Source organism: Propithecus coquereli, unplaced genomic scaffold (genome assembly GCF_000956105.1).
Source record: "Propithecus coquereli isolate 6110/MARCELLA unplaced genomic scaffold, Pcoq_1.0 Scaffold210, whole genome shotgun sequence".
NCBI lineage: Eukaryota > Metazoa > Chordata > Mammalia > Primates > Indriidae > Propithecus > Propithecus coquereli.
In genome coordinates this window covers 2,705,702-2,726,049 of record NW_012146079.1, presented here as the reverse complement: position 1 = coordinate 2,726,049, position 20,348 = coordinate 2,705,702, and the positions used below count along the sequence as shown (strand labels likewise).

At 48.2% G+C, this 20,348-nt stretch overlaps 2 protein-coding genes across 2 annotated transcripts in view; one reads left to right on the top strand and one right to left on the bottom strand.

Annotated features, from left to right (window-relative positions):
- Positions 1–14,235, top strand: part of AKT3 (v-akt murine thymoma viral oncogene homolog 3) — a 295,324-nt gene extending 281,089 nt beyond the window's left edge. The window contains exon 14 of the mRNA XM_012644381.1: positions 14,019–14,235. The gene's annotated coding sequence lies outside the window, so the exon portion shown is untranslated. The remainder of the gene's footprint in view (positions 1–14,018) is intronic.
- The window catches only part of SDCCAG8 (serologically defined colon cancer antigen 8), a 222,434-nt gene that overhangs the window by 3,361 nt on the left and 198,725 nt on the right, over positions 1–20,348 (bottom strand). Inside the window, exon 17 of the mRNA XM_012644378.1 lies at positions 13,283–13,409. Coding sequence (XP_012499832.1) covers positions 13,283–13,409 — 127 coding nt within the window. The remainder of the gene's footprint in view (positions 1–13,282; positions 13,410–20,348) is intronic.

Below are 20,348 nucleotides of genomic sequence, written 5' to 3'. Positions count from 1 at the left end.
GGGTCTTCTCTGGTTCCATGTGAAGTGTAAAATTATTTTTTCTGTATCTGTGAAAAATGATATTGGTATTTTAATAAGGATTGCATTGACTCTGTAGATCACTTTGGGTAGTATAGACATTTTAACGATGTTAATTCTGCTGACCCATGAACATGGTATGGTTTTCCACCTGTTTACGTCCTCTGCTATTTCCTTCGTTAGTGCTTTGTAGTTCTCCCTGTAGAGGTCCTTTTACCTCCTTAGTTAAATATATGCCTAGGTACTTAATATCCTTCACAATAGCAACAAAGAAAATAGAGTCTTTGATTTGGTTCTCAGTTTGACTGTTGTTGGCGTATAGGAATGCTATTGACTTCTGTACATTGATTTTGTAACCTGAGACTTTGCTGAATTTGTTTATCAATTCCAGTAGTCTCATGGCAGAATCTTTGGGGTTTTCCAGGTATAAGATCATATCATCAGCAAAGAGATAGTTTGACCTCTTCTGCCCCTATTTGGATGCCCTTAATTTGCTTCTTTTGTCTGATTGCTCTGGCTTCCAGCACTCGGTTGAATAGAAGTGGTGATAGAGGATAACTTTGTCTAGTTCCAGTTCTAAGTGGGAATGCTTTCAGTTTTTCCCCATTCAGTATGATGTTTGCTGTGGGTTTGTCATATATGACTTGTATCATTTTTAGGTAAGCCCCGTCTATGCCTATTTTGTTAAGCGTTCTTATCATAAAAGGGTGTTGAATTTTGTTGAATGCTTTTTCTGCGTCTGTTGAGAGGATCACATGGTCTTTGTTTTTGCTTCTGTTTATGTGATGAATTACATTTAGAGATTTGCGTATGTTGAACCATCCCTGCATCTCTGGGATGAAGCCCACTTGGTCATGATGGATTATTTTTTTGGTAAGCACCTGAATTCGGTTTGCTGGGATTTTGTTGAGATTTTTTGCATCTATATTCATAAGGGATATTGGTCTGTAGTTTTCTTGTTGCGTCCTTTTCTTGTTTTGGTATCAGGGTTATGTTGGCTTCATAAACTGTGTTGGGGAGAATTTCTTCCTTCTCGATGTTGTGGAATAATTTCTGCAGGATAGGCACCAGTTCTTCTTTGTAGGTCTGGTAAAATTCGGATGTGAAACCATCTGGTCTGGGACTTTTCCTTTTAGGAAGGTTTTTTATTGCTGTTTCAATTTCAGTACTTGATATTGGTCTGTTCAGGAAATGTATTTCTTCTGATTGAGCCTAGGGAGGCTGCGTGTTTCTAAGAATTTGTCCATTTCCTCCACATTTTCCAGTTTATGTGCATAAAGGTTTTTATAGTATTCATAGATGATATTTCTTATCTCCGTGGCATCAGCTGTAATTTCTCCTCTTTCATTCCTGATGGAGCTTATTAGAGTTCTTTCTTTTCTGCTTTTCATTAATCTAGCCAAAGGCGTGCCAATTTTGTTTATTGTTTGAAAGAACCAACTTTTTGTTTTATTAATCTTCTGTATAGTTTTTTTGTTGTCAATATCATTTAGTTCTGCTCTGATCTTATTTATTTCACTTCTTCTGCTGGGTTTGGGGTTGGTCTATTCATCCTTTTCCAGTTCTTTGAGACGATTCATTAGAGTGTTTATTTGTGATCTTTCTGTTTTTTGGATGTAGGCATTTATGAAAATAAATTTTCCTCTCAGGACTTCTTTAGCTGTTTCCCATAGATTTTGATAATTTGTGTCTCCTTTGTCATTTAGTTCAAAGAATCTTTTGATTTCCATCTTGATTTCCTTGTTAATGAAATAATAGTTCAGCAGAAGGTTTAGTTTCTACAACTTTGTGTAGAGATGAGAGTTTCTGTTGGAGTTAATTTCTAATTTTATTCCACTGTGGTCTGAGAAGATATATGGTATAATTTCTATTTTTTTAAATTTTTTGAGACATGCTTTGTGACCTAGGATATGGTCAATCTTAGAGAATGTCCCATGAGCTGATGAGAAAAACATATATTCAGTGGTTTTTGGGTAGAATGTTCTATAAATGTCAGTCAGGCCCATTTGTTCTAGAGTTCGGTTTAAGTCCATTGTTTCTTTGTTAATTTTCTGTTTGGAGAATCTGTCCTGTGCTGTCAGATGGGTGTTGAAGTCTCCGGCTATTATGATGTTGCTGTTTATCATTTTGTTTAGATCAAGTAGAATTTGCTTTATGAATCTCGGTGCACCTGAGTTAGGTGCATAAATATTTAGAATTGTTATGTCTTCTTCTTGTAGTGTACTCTTGAAGTGTACCCTTCACCAGTGGCCCTCTTTGTCTTTCATTACGTTTGTTGATTTAAAGACTAAGTTATCTCAAATCAAAACTGCCACGCCAGCCTTTTTTGGCTTCTGTTTTCTTGAAATACTGTTTTCCACCCCTTCATGTTGAGTCTGAATGCGCATCCTTGTGGGTTAGATGTGTTCCCTGAAGACAGCAGATACTTGGCTTGTATTTATCCATTCGGCCAGCCTATGTCTCCTTAGTTGGCAGTTCAAGCCATTAACATTTATTGGGAGAACTGATAAGTAGGGCAAATTTCTGTTCATCCTGTTGAGTTGAACTTTGTTGCTTTGTTTTCTCTCTTGAGCCATTGTGGTATCTGGCCTCTGACCTTTAGCTTTTGGGTGACTTTACATTCATGAGTGTTTATTGTGCTGATCCATGTGTAACACTGTTTTGAGTACTTCCTGGAGGGCTGGTCTTGGTGAATTCCCTCAGCCTTTGCTTATCTGAGAATATATTTATTTCTCCTTCGTATACAGAACTTAGTTTTGCAGGGTAAAATATTCTAGGCTGGGCATTATTCTGATTGAGAAGGGTGAGAATGAGGCCCCAGGCTCTTCTTGCTTGTAAGGTTTCAGTTGAGAAGTCTGCCATTATTTGGCTGGGTTTTCCTTTGTATGTTACCTGCTTCTTTTGCCTTACAGCGTGTAGGAGGGCCTCTTTGGTAGTCATTTTGGTCTGAAGACTGTACGTCGTGGTGTCTTCCTGTTTGCGATGTATCTCCCAGGAGTCCTTTGAGCTTCTTCTACCTGGATATATAGATTTTTAGCAAGGCCTGGGAAATTTTCTATTGTATCCTCAAATAGCTTATCCAGTCATTGTGTATTTTCTTCTTCACCCTCTGGGATGCCTATGATTCTCACATTGGGCTTCTTCACATAATCCCACATTTCTTACAGGTTTTGCTCTTTTCTCTTATTTCTCTGCTCTATCTCTGTGACTGACTTATTTAATTGAAAGGTACTATCTTCAATCCCTGAGATTCTTTTTTCTGTTTGATCTACCCTGTTCTTGAGGCTTTCCACTGTGTTTTGTAGTTCCTTGAATAAATTCTTCATTTCCAGGAGTTCAGTTTGATATTTCTTTAATATTTCAAGTTCTTTAGTGAATTTTTCTTCCAAGTCCTGAATTTGTTGTGGTTTCTTTGTGTTGATTATCCATTTTTTTCTTGCATATTATTGAGTTTTCTTACAATCCATGTTTGAAATTCTTCTTCTGTCATTTTAATGTTCTGAATTTGGTTAATGTCCATTGCTAGAGAGCTGGTGTTCCCCTTTGGGGGTGTGCTTTTTGTTTGATTCTTCATACGTCTCTAGTTCTTTCCCTGATTCTTTCCCATCTGGATCAGTTACTGCTTACCACCTTTCAGTTTTCATATGGGAAATAACACGCCCTGTTTAGTGTCTGAGCCAGTAGGTATTGTTTAGGAGCAAGAAGATCGCAGCTGCTGCCTACCAGCCTGGATGTGCGCTTCTGTGGTTGCTTGATCCTCTGCTAGGGGGAGCTGCTAGTATGTTCAGCATTCTTCAGGGTTCTTCTACCACAGTTGGGAGGCTGCTCCTGATGGGAGGAGTTACTTGGGGAGCCTATTGTGGCCTCTTGCCAGGATTTTCCTTCCCTGACTGCAGACCCCACTGTTGGCAGCCGATTGAATGCAGAAATCCAGCCCCAGAGTTATGATCCTACTGGATGACCTAAACCCGTCTAATGAGCAAGGTCACTGGGCTGTCCACTATTGATCTGCGCCAAGGCCCCACAGGTTCACACCAGTCGCAACAGGGAAAGTGGCTTTTCGTGCCTCTTCCTACCTCCAGGGTTGGAGCCTACTGCTTTTGGCACAAAAGATGCTGGCTAGGGGAAGGGGTGGTGCCCCAGTCTGCCCAGCACCTGTAAATGCCACAGGTGTTAGCCTCCCATGACTAGGGAAGTATTCAAAATTCACCCATCAAAATGGGCCTGGCTAGTTGACCATAGGTCGTGGAAGGGCGGAGCTTGTAGCGAGAGTCCCTGGGCTGGGGGAAGAGAGCTGCCCACCACCGTGTCACACCGCAGCGGCTGGGTTGTGGACCCCGAAAATGGTGACCACCCACCTGCAGAGTGCTAGCACTGGGGGCGACTGTTCAGGAGTTGGCAGATGCCAGATTGGGAAGCTGAGTGATCAGGATGCCCTGTTGTCTCTTTTGTGACACCCTCCCACAATCTCACGCCTGTCTGGCAGGAGCTCTTGCTCTTTCTGACCCACCCTGAGCGGGCCTATTCACCTGCAGCGGTTTCCAGGGTAGAGTCCCCTTTTCAGTGTTCACCTCCGTCCATCTGGTCCCGCTGACCTCCAGAGGCAGGTGCCTGTCTCCTAACTCCCTCCAGCGGTAGCTCAGACCAGTCCCTCCCCTGCCCAGTGCAGTCTTGGCATAGAGCTCCGGGGAGTTCAAGATGCCTCCCGCTATTGTCTCCTCCCCACAGAGCCCCACGTCTCCTGCTGCGATTCTGCACCAACTTCAGGCAGGTCCCTGTCTGAGTGGGTGTGGAGGTCAGCGGGGAAGCAGGACGTTCTCCTATGGGTCTTATCTCACTTCATCCGCTGGCCAGGCGGGCGCAGCCGTCCCACACTCTATTCTCTACTGTTTGTCTCGCACTCTCCAGACTCCGCGATCCTATCTCCCATTCACTTCTTTTCTCCCCTGTGTCGTGTGTCCCACACTGATTCTCTGCCGATTCACAACGCTGTTCTTGCAGGGAAGCGATCCACTCCTGTGTAGCAGACCGAGATCTAAGCCTCTTTGGGAGCAGGAATCCAGGAGGTCACCTTTACTCTGCCATTTTCCTCCTGTCCTCTCTGCCTTCCAGTCCTGACTGAACTGACCCGGCGCAGTTCTGCCGAGTGGCTGGTTTGAATGACCCTCCCTCCCCGCTCCACAGATTGGCCATGTCAGGCCAGCAGCCTGGTGGCCTGGATGCTCTCAAGACAGTGGCTTACTTCCTAACCTTAGAAATTCTAGGATGACTTTGAATGCAAGAATAAGCATAAACAACAGGCACATTTCAAAAGAAAAATTTACCTAAACTTTAGGTAAAAAACACACTTACCTATCCACACACAATACAGAATAGTGGTAAAGACCTAAATTAGAAGTGCAATGTGTTGCAGAATTCTTTCTTTAACCAAGCTCTAGGAAACTGGCATTTCTCATGAGGCTCTATAGTGCATGTTGGCTCCAAGGCTGTATAGTATAATAATTTATCGTTTGAGCCATTCCCTGCCAGCACTCGGACTGCTCTGCTGAAACCGGTGACCACCTACTTCTGTGGGCCCACACAGATGTGACACAGATGGGAGGTCCTCAGGATGAACAAATGGAAGTCAAGCTGAATTCTATCCCTGTGGCAAACCAGCTATCACTATCCACACTGGTTTTATATTTTATGTGGGGTAGGTGGAAGCCCTATATTCATCCTCACTTTTACAGGATAGTACTTACTGTTCACTGCTGGGTCCCCAGTGCCTACACCTGTGCCTGACCCACAATAAGCATTCAACAGGTATTTGATGGAATGAATAATTTACCCTATGATGTCACTGTTGTATCACTTCAGTTTACTGACTCTTTAGTGATGCACATTTCTCGGTACTTCCCCCTCTCTGATCCTATGGCATATCCAGAGACACAGAAGCTTTAGTTCCTGCCCAAATCTGGCTCATCTGCCATCACTTCTTAGGGATATCAGTGATGCTTATTTCCAGAAAATCATTCCCATCATCTACACCACAGTGGCCGTGGTCTCGCTGTCCAGGGGAGACAGGCGTGCACGTGCCAGTGGCATGTGGTGTGACCACGTCTGCCGTTGTCTCTTGCCACCCTCCAGATCAGAAGAGGGCCAACAGGGCACGCTGGCTGCTGCTCCGCTGCCAGCCGGTCCGCAGATAGAAGCACTCCCACCTGTGAGCTCACTATCGCTAACTCATTTTCTTTGATCTCATTTTAAATCCTAACAGAGCCTTCTCTCCACAAACCCTGACTTTTGTGCCTAAGTTATGTCTGAAGTTTGACTTTAAATTTTGAGTTTAGAAAATCAGTTTATTTGGGTGACCTGAATTGTTCCCCAGGCAACCAGGCTGTGGGGTCCAGCCAGCCTTTGCTACTGCTTTGTTCTCAAGCCAGCCTGATGCTTGGGAGATGGTGGTACCACCTTGCCCCTGCTCACGGGAGACCTCCATGCTCAAAGCCTCAGGCCTGCCGTGGGTTTCCATCTGATTCTTCTCTAGTGCATCTCCATGCCAGCCTCCCAGGAGCCCAAGGCAATACCCCCTTCCTCGTCACTCTACCTTGCTCATGGGCAGCGTCTGTGTGGCCAGGTCAACAAATGGTCCTGTTCCTTGTAGCTCTGGCAATAAAGGATCTATGTGCAACTGAAGAGGGCAGACCCCTCCCTGCCTCCATCTGGGGCATTTCAAAGCTTGCCCCCGGTTGACAGAGCTCAGGCAGAGGCCCTCCTCCCAGTGGCTTGCCTCCGCCTGTGCTCCCTCCCTCACCCCCGAGAACACCTGCCCCCATCTCCCCGGCCTGTGGCTCAGGCCTCTCGAGAAGTTAATTTCCCCGCCCATCCAGTTCCCAGTTCCAGTCACTGCATTCTTCATTTCCTCAGGCCTTATTTTTCTATCCGTACAAAACAGATATTTGTGTCAAATGGCCCTTTCAAGCCACAGTGATCTCAGTCCTAATCCTGTTGGTTTCATAATCATCTATGCTGCGCTCTGAGTAATTTGAGGAGTTGCCTTCTAAAGGGAAGCTAGTTTTTTTTGTTTTGTTTTTTAACCAGAAAATGAGTGATACAGAAACTAAAAAATTGACCTGAAGTGGCACAGAGCTGAGATTTGAACCCAGGCAGTTTGACCTCAAAGCCCAGACTTTCTTATGCTAGGCTCCGCTGCCCGCTCTGGCCAGATTAGTGAAAGAGCACCTGCGCAACCCCGCTCGCGACCTGTGGAATTAAGTCAGATCTGGAAGGCATCCTGGCACGAACAAGACACGTGAGCTCTGGCTGGGCTCCGACCGGAGGAGAGAGGTGCCCTCATGCTGCTCCGCGGAACTTGGTGAAACGCGGCCTTCAAGCGTGGCTGCCCGTCTCTGGGAAGGCAGCGCTCCTCTGCAGAGCCGACGGGCAGTGGCCGCCTCCAGCCCCGCAGCCTGGCCCTCCCCAGCACACGGGAGCGAAGTTCTAGCAGAGGGCCTCAGCCCCTCCAGGTCAGCAGGGCCTTCTGGGGGTCTGGCTTCTGCCAGCTGCAAAGCGGGGCAGTTCACAGCAAGGTCACCGCAGCCATTCTTCCCTCATAGCTGCCCAGCTGGGCCTCTGACCGTGGCAGTCCTGCAGCAATCAGAGTTCAAAGGCCTGTTTCCCTTCTGCTGTGGGGCCTGGCGTTGCTGCCTCTGGGCTCCAAGAAAGGAACAGAACCATAGAAACCAGAGAAAAATGGAATGCAAGGCAACAGACAAGATGAGGCTTTCTGTAAAACAGCACCTTGAGGTGCCCCGGGACACCTGTGTACACGCAGGAGGTCAGGGTGGAGGGTCTGGCGTTTGTGGGGCCCTCTCTCCTCCCAGAGCACACTCCAAACACAGTGTTCCTTCCAAAACCTGTGGGGTCCGAGTTTGTAATCTTCCAGCTTTCTTGAGTCTCCTAAGTCAAAAGAACTTCCTCTGCACATGGGCAGGTCTGTGTTTTATATGAACCATGTTTCCATGGTAAATAGATTTTAAGAATTTCCAAAGGACAGACAGTGTCACCAACAGCAGAGAGTGGAGCCTCTGGCTGCCTCATGTTTGAAAGCGTTAAAAATAAAGACAACATTGACATTTGGGGTTGTAATGTGACGGAATTACAGTCTTTTAAAGGCAAGAACCACTTATCTACACTACATGTAATATTCAGTGTTTTGTTCACTTGTCTAATTGGATTAAAATATTTAGCTCCCTTTAAAATCTTGATTGTGAATTTATATTGCAAAATGTAATGTCTGACTCAGGAAGCAATAAGTAGAGCAAATGTATCTGAAGCAATATAAAATTCAATTTATTTTTCTTCCATGATTCTTAGTCTGAAAGTATTCACTCTTGGACAAATCAAACTGTTAACGGAAGAATGAATCTGGCTTAAATGAAGCTCTCTGTGCTTTTCAATATTAATTGCGCACAGAGAGCTCAGTTACAAAACAAAAAGTTAAACTGCATGCTATTGGAGTGAGTTCCTTGGGGAAGTTTCTCTGAGGTTCGCAAGACGCGTATGTTGGAGATGCAGCACCCGGGGTCTTATGTCATTCCTTGAAAACACTCAGGCAGCAGGGAGTTAATGACATTTTAGCTGCATATGTTCAAGTTTATTTAAAAAAATATGCAAGTCACTTTGGTTGACAGTGTCTTGTACACAGTTTTGAAAGAATCAGGGCAAACTTTAACAGAGTCAGTTTTTATTTGAAAAATATTTTCTGGGAATGTATCAGTGTTTATTTTTGAGACTGACAATTCGGGTGAAAATCAGGATAAAAACAAAAAAACAACAATTTGGTTGAAATCAAATTGTTTGTTTTCATCTATTTAGAATTCTTTCCAAAAAATCTTGGTTCCGGAGGAGGCTTTTTAATTTATTTTATTCAGTGTATTTGCTATTCTATTCAAGCACCATCTGTCTTGCAGGTAGCTAACTTGTGGAAGCTCCTAAGTCAGCTGGGCGAAGCCCCCAGGGCTCCAGGAAGGACCACAGCAAACTGGGTGACCACCTCCAGGTCCCCACTTGGGTGACCCACGCCAGCGGCAGGCTCCCTCCTCAGCTGGGCCCAGCCCGCCCGCCCGCACCGGGGCTGCCACGTTTCTAGGGGTCCCTCCTCCCTTTGCTTCCGGTCACAACAGGCCTCTCCTCCCTGCGCCCTGATCTGCGTCCCTGCTTCCCGTGCTTGTTTTCGCTCCCTTCTATGAGTCCTATGGTGTCATGAGATAATGTCGATGATCCTGAATATAATCACATATGGCTGCTGGATCCATGCACAAGTTTAAATCAAATTAGAAAGTAAATTCACTGCCAAGAATGCTTAAAAGTCATAGGGCCAACTGATTAACCACTGACAAGTCAGTTTCAGACTCTGTTTTCTAAACTGTAAGTGATTCATACGAAAGGACTGAAAGGGACTCACTCTCCAGACTGAATGCCGAGGACCAAACAACAGCCTGCTGAGCTCACCAGCTATCAGAAAACGCGAGTCAGTTGAAAGCATGTTCATTAGCAAATAAGTATACAGACACATAAAATTATCTTGATGGTTAAGGTAATCCTCTCAGTGGACAGCTAATTCCTGTTTCTCCCTCTCCCAGATGCCGTTTTCCCCAAGACGAGGCTCGTGTTTCCTCACCAGCTGGCTGCACCCTTCCTGGCCAGATGTTAGAGCCTCCGGGCTCCAGGCTGCAGACCCCTGACCTGCTCCAAGCTGTCAGGCCTTGCCCAGACTCCCCTGGGACCCACGCCCCTCGCCCCGGATGCCACCCCCATGCCACTGCTACCGAGGTTTCAGCCTCCCCCAGCCAAGGCCTGCCCCCCAAGAAGAGGGGGGAGCGCTACTGCCTGGTCCAGGCCTCAAACAACAGGCAGGTGACAAGTCTGTCTGTGGACGCACGGTACCTGCACAGAGAAGAGAGGAGAACTGTGTCTGGCCCGAGCTGCATAGTGCTTCAGTGTCCCCATTTCTCCACAAGGACCAGCATAGCCATGTCATGACACTTAGAAAGCCATTTTCTAGAGTGAGGCAGGAGACTGACAAAGCCGTTGTTTTTAGTGAGTCCTAAACTAAACACGAGCCAAGAAACAAACCTGGGGCTTAGCGGTCAGCGCCCCGGAGCCTGGGTTCACGGCACCACGGCCCAGTGCGGGGACGATGGGGATTCTCACTGCAACATGGCCACCATGGCACAGTTACCATCATGATTAGCTCCCTCTGCCAGACATGCTGTGCATGTTTCAGAATTTAAGCAGAAACAATTTAGAATAATAAAGCCTTCTGAACAGGCTAGATGGCCATAGGCCAACCCCGAGCCCCAGCATCCGTCACCTACTTTAGGGCACCAGGCCTCAGAACACGGGAGCAAACCAAAGGGATATGACTCAGCTCAGAACAGCTGCCTGGACCAGAAAATATCCATTCTCTTTTGGGTATTAAGTAGACAGAGATTTTTAGAGTTTGATATGAAATAAGTTATGCTTAATTCATCCAGGCTGAGAAAAATGGAAGCCTTTAGCTAAACCATCCCTAAACCGGAGATGAAGGCAGCTCGCATCCTCGGATGCCCATGAGCTGGGCCCAGAAGACTCTGTCCAGGACAGAGAGGGTAGCTGATCACTCTGGAACCCTCAGGAGGCAGCATCCTCCAAAATACCTGCTCAGGGTCAAAAGCAGCCTTACTCACTTCAAGGGCTCAGCTGAAGCTGCCTAACTCACAGGTCAAGTTTATTCCACAGCAAAAACACATCGCATAGGTCCAAGTCCACTGAGAGCCCCTACCTAGAGGCTAAGGCAACACTTAGGAAGAAAGAGCAGGCTCTCGGTTTAGACATTCAGCAGGGAGCTTGCAAAACTGGATCCCTGCCTCCTCCGTGACCACTAGTACTTGCTACTGAAGGCCAACATTTCCTCTACCAAATTTCTTTTGTCATGTTCGTATTAAAATAACTCCAAGTGTAATATTTGAATCTGAAAGGCCTCTTTAGAGACAAGCCAGATGGGCCAGTATCAGATAGCATAGGTTGGGCAAATCATTTCTATTGCTTCAGGCGAGGGAAGAAAGACCCGCTAGTTTTTCTAAGGATTTTTTGAGGTTTGGGGCTTTTTAATTCATTTTGTGAAAATTTTGCAATTCATTTGGCAATTACCGGAGTTTTAAAAGCCTGGAAGAGGCTTCTAAGCATCGATGGCCCATGTTAGGATCTGAGTGTGCCGTAGAGGAAGCAGATGGGGAGTTAAAAGGCAAAGCCCACAGTGTAATGATCCAGTTGAGAGCTCAGAGGAAAGTGCCATGTGCGCTGTGCTTCCATAGAAGACTCTCCACCACCCGAGTTCTGAAGGAGTTCTTGGGTTGAGAGGCCAAAAGATCACTCATGCCATGAAGTCACGGCCTCTCCATCAGATGTGGCAGGAGCACAGTCACCTGCAGGAGGCCTGCCGGCCCCAGAGGCCCCAACCTTTGGCTGGCCAGGCCTAAAGCTGGCCAGCTCCCTGGCTGCCCTCCCTGCACAGCTGGGTTCCTGCCTGGGTCGGGTGGAGCATGAGGGACTCATCCAAGAAGCAGGGCGGAGAGGAGCGAAGCTGGTCCTATGGCTGCTGCCTTCCCTATGTTTCTCTCTAGGCAGTCACCTCCCAGGTCCACTTTAAGATGAAGGGAGAAAGGAAAAGAAAAACGCCATTTCTTCAGCCTACTACGTTATGTGCCTGAGGACCTGCCAAGCACCTCACGGCTGCACTCATTTATGCTTCCAATATCCCTTTGATTTAGGCGAGCAAAAGTCCCATTGTGCAGATGGAGAAACTGAGGCTGAGAAGAGACGTAAGTGACTTGTCCAAGGCTTCACCACAGTGACATGGCCTGGAATCATTTGCTGTTCCTTCTGACCCCAAACACGCAGGAGGTTCTTAAACTTCATTGTCCTCCAGAATCACCCCACAGCTTGTGGAAAGGCAAGTTCCTGGGCCCTGCTCCCACACACTGCCCTGGAACGTGCAGTGAGGCCCTGACATCCCAGATGACCGTGTCCATGTGGTACGTGGTGCTCCCCGCCTTCCCTGTGAGTGGTCTCAGAAGCACATGGAGACAGTAGAGGCAGGTCTCCATCTCCAGCCTTAGCTCAGTGACAGCACCCAGTTGTGCTCACTTACTATTTGGGGAAAAAAAATGATGTTTTGCAGAGGGATTTGGTGGGCTGAGTGGGAAAAGCCAGTATTTATAGGTTCCTTGATAACCCTTCAGCACAGGGTCATTTTCAAAGGAGAAGGAGAGACAATTCTTCTCCATTTTCATTTCCAGATGCATCTTTCCTATTAATCATTCCAAGCACTTATGGCATGAAGTCCCCCGGGCACTCACGGAGCACCTGGGTGCAAACCTAATTAAAGACGGAGGCCACGGCCAGCCACGAACCACCTCATTATCCTAACAAATTGCTTGATGGGGCAAAAAGCACAGCCTCTCTAACAGGAAGTGAAGCAATTTAGAATAAAAGGTTCCATCCCATACTGCAAACTCACCTGTATGCTTTCTTTCCTGCATTATCCCTGCTGGTGGCCCCAGATCTAACCCGGGAAAGCCTGGGCTATGGAGTCAGACTTAGGTTTCATTTGAGGTGTCCCGTCCTTGGTAACTATATACACTTGTTTAAGCCTCAGCTTCCCTATCTGTAAATTGGAGATAATAATGTGAATCTTGCCAGCTTGTTCAAGGGTAAAGAAGTTTAACACTGCCAAGCGCTCTGCAAGCACTCCAGATACTTGCCCAATTATCAGTCAGCTAATTTAGGACAAGATTCCTGCATTCCATTCAGTGGGACTTCACCGGGAACACCTGTTTCCTTAACCAATTCAAACCATACACAGCCTTCCCAGGAAGTTCAAGGCTGCCCTCCTCCAAAAAGCCTGCCCTGACTACTGCCATCCTCCCTCCTCTGGCTCCCTCAGCAATGCAGCTGCACGGTGGGGGCCAGCACTCAGTATGACTTGTGGACTCAGAGGAATGGGTCAGTTCAGCTGCGTGGACTTAAGCTCCATCATGAGGACAGGCCCACAGCTCACATTCTCTCACGCCCCACTGTGCCTGGCACAGTCTTCGGGATCTCCCTCCCAGCTTATTGGCTGGCCAATGTGATCAGCAGAAATTTTAGCCTGTTAAGATACCCAAAAAAGACCCATGTGCAGAGTGCCAAGTGTCCTCTGTGGGCGCAGCCTGCCCTTGCACTAGGTTTTGCACAGTACCTGGGTTCGCAGACGGTCCACCTCTTCCGACAGGCTCTGTCTTTCCAGGAGAAGCTCGTTCTGCTTGTTGAGGAGCTGCACCAGCTGCTGGGCCGTGGCCTGGCTGTGTTTATCCAGCTGCCTTAGCCTGCAGAAAAACCCACCGCAGCATCAGAGATGGGGCCTGGGAAGTGGGGGCTGCAGAGAGCAGAGGGGACAATAGCAGACTTCAGCCTTTCAACCTGCTCCATTGCTCTGTGTACCTGAGGGCAGCTCCCAAAAGTGAACTATGAACTGGAAGTCTAGGGTGGCCCTGAGGTGCAAGGCTCTGGCTAGCAGCGGGCCCTTGGTAAGCATCTGTGAAGGTGACCGGCACTGCATCAAGCGTGTATGGGAACTGGGAGCCTTCTCAGTACCCTGCCAGTTAGAAAACATGCAGATAAGTTGGGTAAGAGAAGAAAAACTGAAACCTTAAACTCACCAGCAGAGGTCAAAGACAAGGGGCCTAAATGCCTCCATTGTTCAGCTGGAACCATCTCTGGCAGGCCAAGCAGACGGCCGGCCCTGGCTGGGGAAGTGGGTAAGGGACATGGAAACACTGAACTAAGGGTTTTCCATTATTAATCACTCAGTCAATCACGAGCTCTGGCATCGCTGACCAGATGTCTTTAAAGATCCTAAATTTGTCATTCTGCTGATGGGCCCTCCTCTACAGACTTGCTAATTCACTCAAACTATTATCCTCATCTGTCCACAGTCGGCTTCCTACAGCCAGTAGCACACTCACCGGGTAGAAATGTTGGTTTTGGATTAAATTTAGAGTCGGACTACCCAGAACTGTTCTGGGAAAAAAAGTTAGATGTGTGCCCTTCCTCACCATCCTCACCGACCAAAAGCACCAACAGCAAATTAACTCACATTCTCACCAGAAAAAAATTTTAGAAGCTCAAGGTGCATTTCAAACTCCCGGCTACGGCGTCAAAAGCCTTGCAGACACCAGCCTTGGGATGCCCTGAGCTGAAGCTCTCCTGGGTGGCATTTCTGACGAGCTCTGAGCACAGTCAAACATTTATTAATACAGGGCCAAAGATTCGGGCCTTAAGGCTGGGGCACGTTGCTTTACAAAAAAATGACGCAGCATTTGGGCACTGGTAAAACTGCACTGTGGGAAACTTAGCAATATTCTAGTACTTTCCTCACACTTCCCCCTCCCCATACTCCTCTGCAAGGCACAGCCGTGTTCATTGCCCAGACTGCTCCTCCTGCCTTCTCCCACCGGCCTCTTTCTGCCTCCGATGGATCTGGCTGGAGTCTGCTCAAGGGGCCCAAGCCCTAGTCCCATCCTCACCTCAGAACACTCCGTGGGCTCCCTGTTTGCAGTCACACGCAGCGTACTGCCACTCTTGCAGGGGCAAAGCGCGGGGACTCACGCCTAAGCGGAGGTGGAGCCGGCACTGCGCATGCTCACACGGTCCGCCCTGCCCCTTGGGTTGGCCGCCCCGTCTGACGACGCCCCCCACGCCTGCCCACGGCCTCTGCTTCCTGCTGGTTCTGGACAAAGTGGAAGGACTTAAGCGCACGGCCTAGATCCAGTTTCCATGGCCCTGCCCGGCCTCCTGGTTCAGGCCGGGGATGAACAGGTCAGCAAAGATCTCCCACCCAAGTGCGAGTGTCTTCCTGGTCTGTGCCGTATACATAAGAATGATGCTCCTCCACCCCACCTCCCCATCCTTCCTCTGATCTTGGAGGAAAAAGAAGTTTCCTTATGCTTTGGGAAGCCTCATCTGCCCTCACCCCACCTCCATCACTCTGATACTTGAGGCCAATTTTTCCTGAGTGCTAGTCTCAAAGCCACCCCACTGGGGGCAGGCCAAACAAGCTTTCCTGCAGGGAGCAGCGGGAGAGGCGAGGACGCCTGGGCCAGCAGGGTGGCTAGAGTCTGCCCAGGCCAACCCACTGGCACGTGCGCCTGACCACCGTTCGTTTGACCACCTACTCTGAAGTGGAGCACTAGAGAGGCTCCCGTTGAAGAGACAGGTGATAACAGCCTCTTTCCTAGAGAAGCAATCTACTGCTTCCGTATCTATACTAGACAGGTGAAAAGCCAATTAAGTCCTGGGTGTGGAGAGAGCCACAGGCTAAGAGCTCATTGGCTGCCCACTAGCCGGAAAGGAATGGAACAGAAACGTGATAAATAAGTGACACTATTAAAGTTCATGATAAGAAAGTGCCAGGAGTTGACGTTGTCCATGTGGTCCCTTGCCCTGAGCTTGAATCAAATGGGCTCCCACTCCTGCAGACTGATGGGTTCAGTATGTGTTTTGGAACTCCTGAAAAAGGACGGCTGCCCCATCCAGGGCGATAGGCAGAGCCAAAGCCTGCTTTCACAGTACAAAAAGTCGCCCATGGGCAGGCCACACTGGCTCAGCTGCCAGAGATGGGGCCAGCGCCAGCTCCTGCCTAGACCTTCCTCCCATGGAGTCCTTAGAACCTGGAGGAGGCTCAGTCTGGGGAGTTTTGCGAACTGGGAGCCCCAGACGGCCGCAGCAGTTACTGGGGGGGAGCCCCCACCCAGACTGGATGAATCAAGGGCCTGGGTGTGAGCTGCAGACCAGCTGCTCAGGGTTTTCCACAGACGCACCCCTGCTGAGAGGGGTGAGACCCTGAGAAAGTCAGCCTTCCCTCGCAGCCCAAGAGCTAACCATGGGCTGGAACTGACTCATTTGTCAAATCAACTTGAATGCTCCAAGCACTTCCTTTCAGAATTGTTTTCCTTCCTGTAAAATATGTGTCCCTCTTTTTGGGGGGTCGGCCTCTACTCTATCACCCCACATACAGCAATGAAGTCCATCACAAGCTTGGAAAAGATAAAATGACAAGCCCAGACCCACATTTGTTTAAAAAAAAAAAGCAGAATTAAGATAAAAGGACTTTGTTAAGGAAATACAATTCTGTGGCAGCTCTTTCAAGGCCTATTAGGAACATTGGGAAAACAGATTTTTTTTTTTTATTAAAAAGATTTTTTTGGAAAAGCCCCAAACGTTGCACAACCCAGCCTACACTCTGTTAATGGATATTTCATTACCATCAGTTATAGATTTCTTGGGGTGTCCTATTGACACATAAGCTGTATTTTATCTTGTATGGTTACTGCTCTCATTACTGTCCTCTCTTCAGCCAACAGCTGTATCTGTCACCACTGACAACAGTTAACAACCACAATTATCTAATTAAACTGCTAACTGATTAAATGAATCAAGAAGATAATCTAATAGATAGTTCCTATTATTAGAATAATATAGATTATTGATTATTGCAATCCTAGGAGGTAACTTCTAGCATTATCCCCATTTTACAGATGAGAAAACTGAAGGTGGGAGGTTAATTAACTTGCACAAAGTCACACAAGTAACTGGTAAAACTTGGAGTCAAATCCTGGCAGTGCCCAGGTGTTCTTAACCACTGTTAATGGTTGGTTAACTTATTGAGTTAATTCACCAAACCAACCAACCCTTGGTGAACAGTTCCTAAGAGTCAAGTACTAAGGTAGATCCTGGGGATACATCAGGATGACAAATGGTCCGTGCCCTCGGGGGGTCCCCAGCCAACTGAACAGAAACTGACTTGGAAACAGGTGCTGACTTCAAACCAGACACTGTGAAGGCATAAGGACAAGTGAAGTGGTCACTATTGCGGATGAGAGGTCTTGGAAGTTTTGTGCCTACTTATCATCATCACATACTGAGCACTTACTATGTGCCAGGCACTGTGCTAAGTGCTTATCATTTATTAACTTTAGTGTTCACAAAAATTCAACACAACAAATGAGGCAGGAACTAATTATTATGACCCTTTAGGATGAGGAAACTGAGGCACAGACAAGATGAATGACTAGTACAAAGTCACGCAGCGGGCAAACTGGATGTGGAAAGATGAGCGGGTGCTGGTCAGGCCAGGGCCAGGGGCAGGGCCTTCCCACGTGGGGTCAGCACTGCAAAGGCTACGGTGTGTCTGGAGACTGCAAGCTGTGCAGTGTGGCTGGACCAGAGGCTGCAGGCTGCTCAGAGGGAGGTGACACTAGACCCAGTGCAGCTTTGTAGCCAAACTAACAAATACAGACTTTGTCCTGTAGGCAATGGTGATGCCATTTACCAAGAGAGGATGGCAGCGGGGACAGGCCTGGGGGAGAAGAGAAGTTCTGCGGTCAGGGTGAGTGTGAGGTCCCCAGGACATGCACCCACTAAGCAGTTATGCAGCTTGGGGCCTAAGAAGGGCTGGGCCGGAGCCCCAGCTGTGCAAGCCAAACCTGCAGAGAGATGAGGCCGTGAAGGAACGTGGGGCAGGATTTGCCGGGAAAAGAATGGCAGAGATTTCCAGCTGGGGCAGTTTGTTAAAATGCAGCTATCCAAGCCCCTCAACCTACTGGCTGAGAACCTGTGCTGCAGTGAGAAGGGAAGAGCACCCAGGACAGGGCCTGCGCGGGAACAGCCCCATGCAGCAGCTGGCAGAGCACGAGAAGCCGAGAAGCCGGCAGAACACTGAGACAACGATCCCTGGAGGTACGGGGAAGACCAGGAGGGACTACGAACCTGGAGGTCCAGGGAGGAGAGGTGTCAAGGGGGAGTGGCCAGCTCGTGTGAACTGCCACCTGGTAGTGGTGTGCACAGGAGGTCCCTGGCTAGGACAGAAGCCTGCTTAGAGGGAGTGGAAGAGGGAGGCTATTAGGGTGAGGGAACGGTGGCTAGAAGGAAGGCAGGAGATGGGAGCGACTTGGGCCACTGGAGAGGAGGCCCTGAAGGAGAAAGGGGGCATCCTCAAGGCAGAGGGGGGCAGGCTTCCCAGGGGAAGCAGGCACCTTGGGCAGGACTGGGGATTTTGGGGGGAGAAGAGCAGCTGTCTCATACTGGGGTAGAGTGGTCAGCACGGGCTCCCCTTCCATGCAAAGGCGTCACCAGGAATTTCAGCTGTGTAAGGGGCAGCAGTTACCATGGGAACACACAGGCCCAGGTTTGTACGGGCACAGAAGCAGATAAAATCTTCAGGGACTCATAAGTATGCTGGGCCTGGGCAGATATCTATTGGTCCAACAGCGATCCTCTCAGCCACACCCTGCAAACATTATCAGAACCAGCATTTTTTAAAAAATATGCAAGACTTCAAGATAAGATGGAGCAAGTGGTGAAATACAAAACAACTTTATAGAGCTGAGTGGGCTGGGGAAAATATCTTATGCAAAACAGAAGCGGTGCAAGCTGCCAGCTCTGGTCCTGTGCTTCAGACACTCATTTGCTATGAATACTGTGAAACCAAGTGAATACATATATTTAAATTTTTTAATGTTGTATGTGATACATACAAAATATATGCAATGTATAAATAAGTTATGAGGTATAATAACCAAATGAACACTTGTCAACCTAGCACCAGTACCACGGGGCCACGACCAATGGATTTCTTCTTCAGGCCAGCTCCATTCCTCCCCGGGGGTAGCCAGTAGCCTCCTGCATACATGTTTTTCAATTCGAGGTTTTAGTTTCACTCAACAATTCCACCTGGGAGCTTCCTACAGACTACTGCAGGGTTTTCGTGTTTGGGGTTTTTTTTTAGCAGTAGTAGTAAAATGCTTTTGTTCTGAAATGTTTTCAGACCAGAGCCCCTTCTGTGTGGTCATTCTGACTACAGCAAAGCCCCACAATTTCCCTGGGAGAAGCAGCCTGTTCGTGGAGATGAAGAACATTTTTCAAACAACATATGCATTAAAAAGGTACAAATATGTTAACTATAAAATATGCCCTCACTTCTCTACTATTCCCAGTCATACGCTCTGATATTTACTGCGCATTTACTAAATGCCCAGGTTTGTAAGCATTTTACATTCATTAACTAATTTAATCTCTGTAACAATACTACACAGTAGGTGTTATTATCATCTGCATTTTGTGCCTAAGAAAAAGCAAAGCGCAGAGAAGTGAGGCATCTGCCCAGGCTCACACAGCTAAAGGTAGAACCAGGGTTACCGAAGCCACCGAGGACACCCAGTGGTCCTCAGTGCAACTCATCACTCTCCCTCTTTGACTCTGTCTGGTCTCTCACTTCCCCATCCTCTGGCCCCACCTTCTCAGGTATCTCCTTCTCTTCTATCAGACCTTCAAGTGCTGGTGTGAGCCAGGGCTGGGCTCAGCTCTCTCCGTACTTGAAACATTCTGCCTGCGTGAGTTTTTAAACCTGCACTCGTGGCTCCAAGTGGAGAGGCCAAGGCCAAGGCTGAGGACGCTGAGCACTTGATCTGGCCTCAGGCCTCTCCCCAGCATCCCTACCCCCCAAACTCATCACATGGCACACTGGACTCATCTGCCAATGCTCCTCCGCCTGCGTCCCTCTCACGTGAATGGGAACACCCCCAGTCGTCCACACGGCTCAGTGTCCCAGCTCTGCAGATCAGCCATCTAACCCTCCCAACCTCTCCCCAGCCTGTTCCACCCCGCCCACTCTACCTTCACTCGTCCAAGTGGGATTGTCAGCATTCCTCATCCAAGTTCCTGCAAGGCCTTCTCAGGGGGTTGTCTGCTTCACTTGGCCCTCTCAAATCCATACTCCCTACAACAGCTAGACTAGAAGGATCTTTCTGAAACCAAATTCTGATCATGGCTGTCTCTTTTATGGCTACCAGTGGCTGTAATCCTAAAGCCAAACTCCTTTGCAATGGTGACAAGGCCCTTCACTATTGGCCCTGGCCACAATCCCCTATTCCCCTACGCCCCATATCCCAGCTGCTCTAAACCACTCTGCAGAAATGCCCCACTGCCTCCTGCCACAGCGCTCATGCACCCTCTATCTGGAATGCCTTCTCTCCCAGTCCTTGTGGCTGACTTCTTTCCATCCTGACTGTCCCATTCTCACAACGTTCCCCACATCCCTCTTCTGCACTTCCCTGTAACGTTATGCGTCTCCCTCCAGAGCATCCATCCACATTTGCCACCACCGTTACTGCTTGTCTGCCTCTGCCACTGAGCTCTGCACTTCCTAAGGGCAGGCATGGGGTCTTGTTCAGCTCTCATCCCCAGCACTCAGAGAGGTGCCTGACACG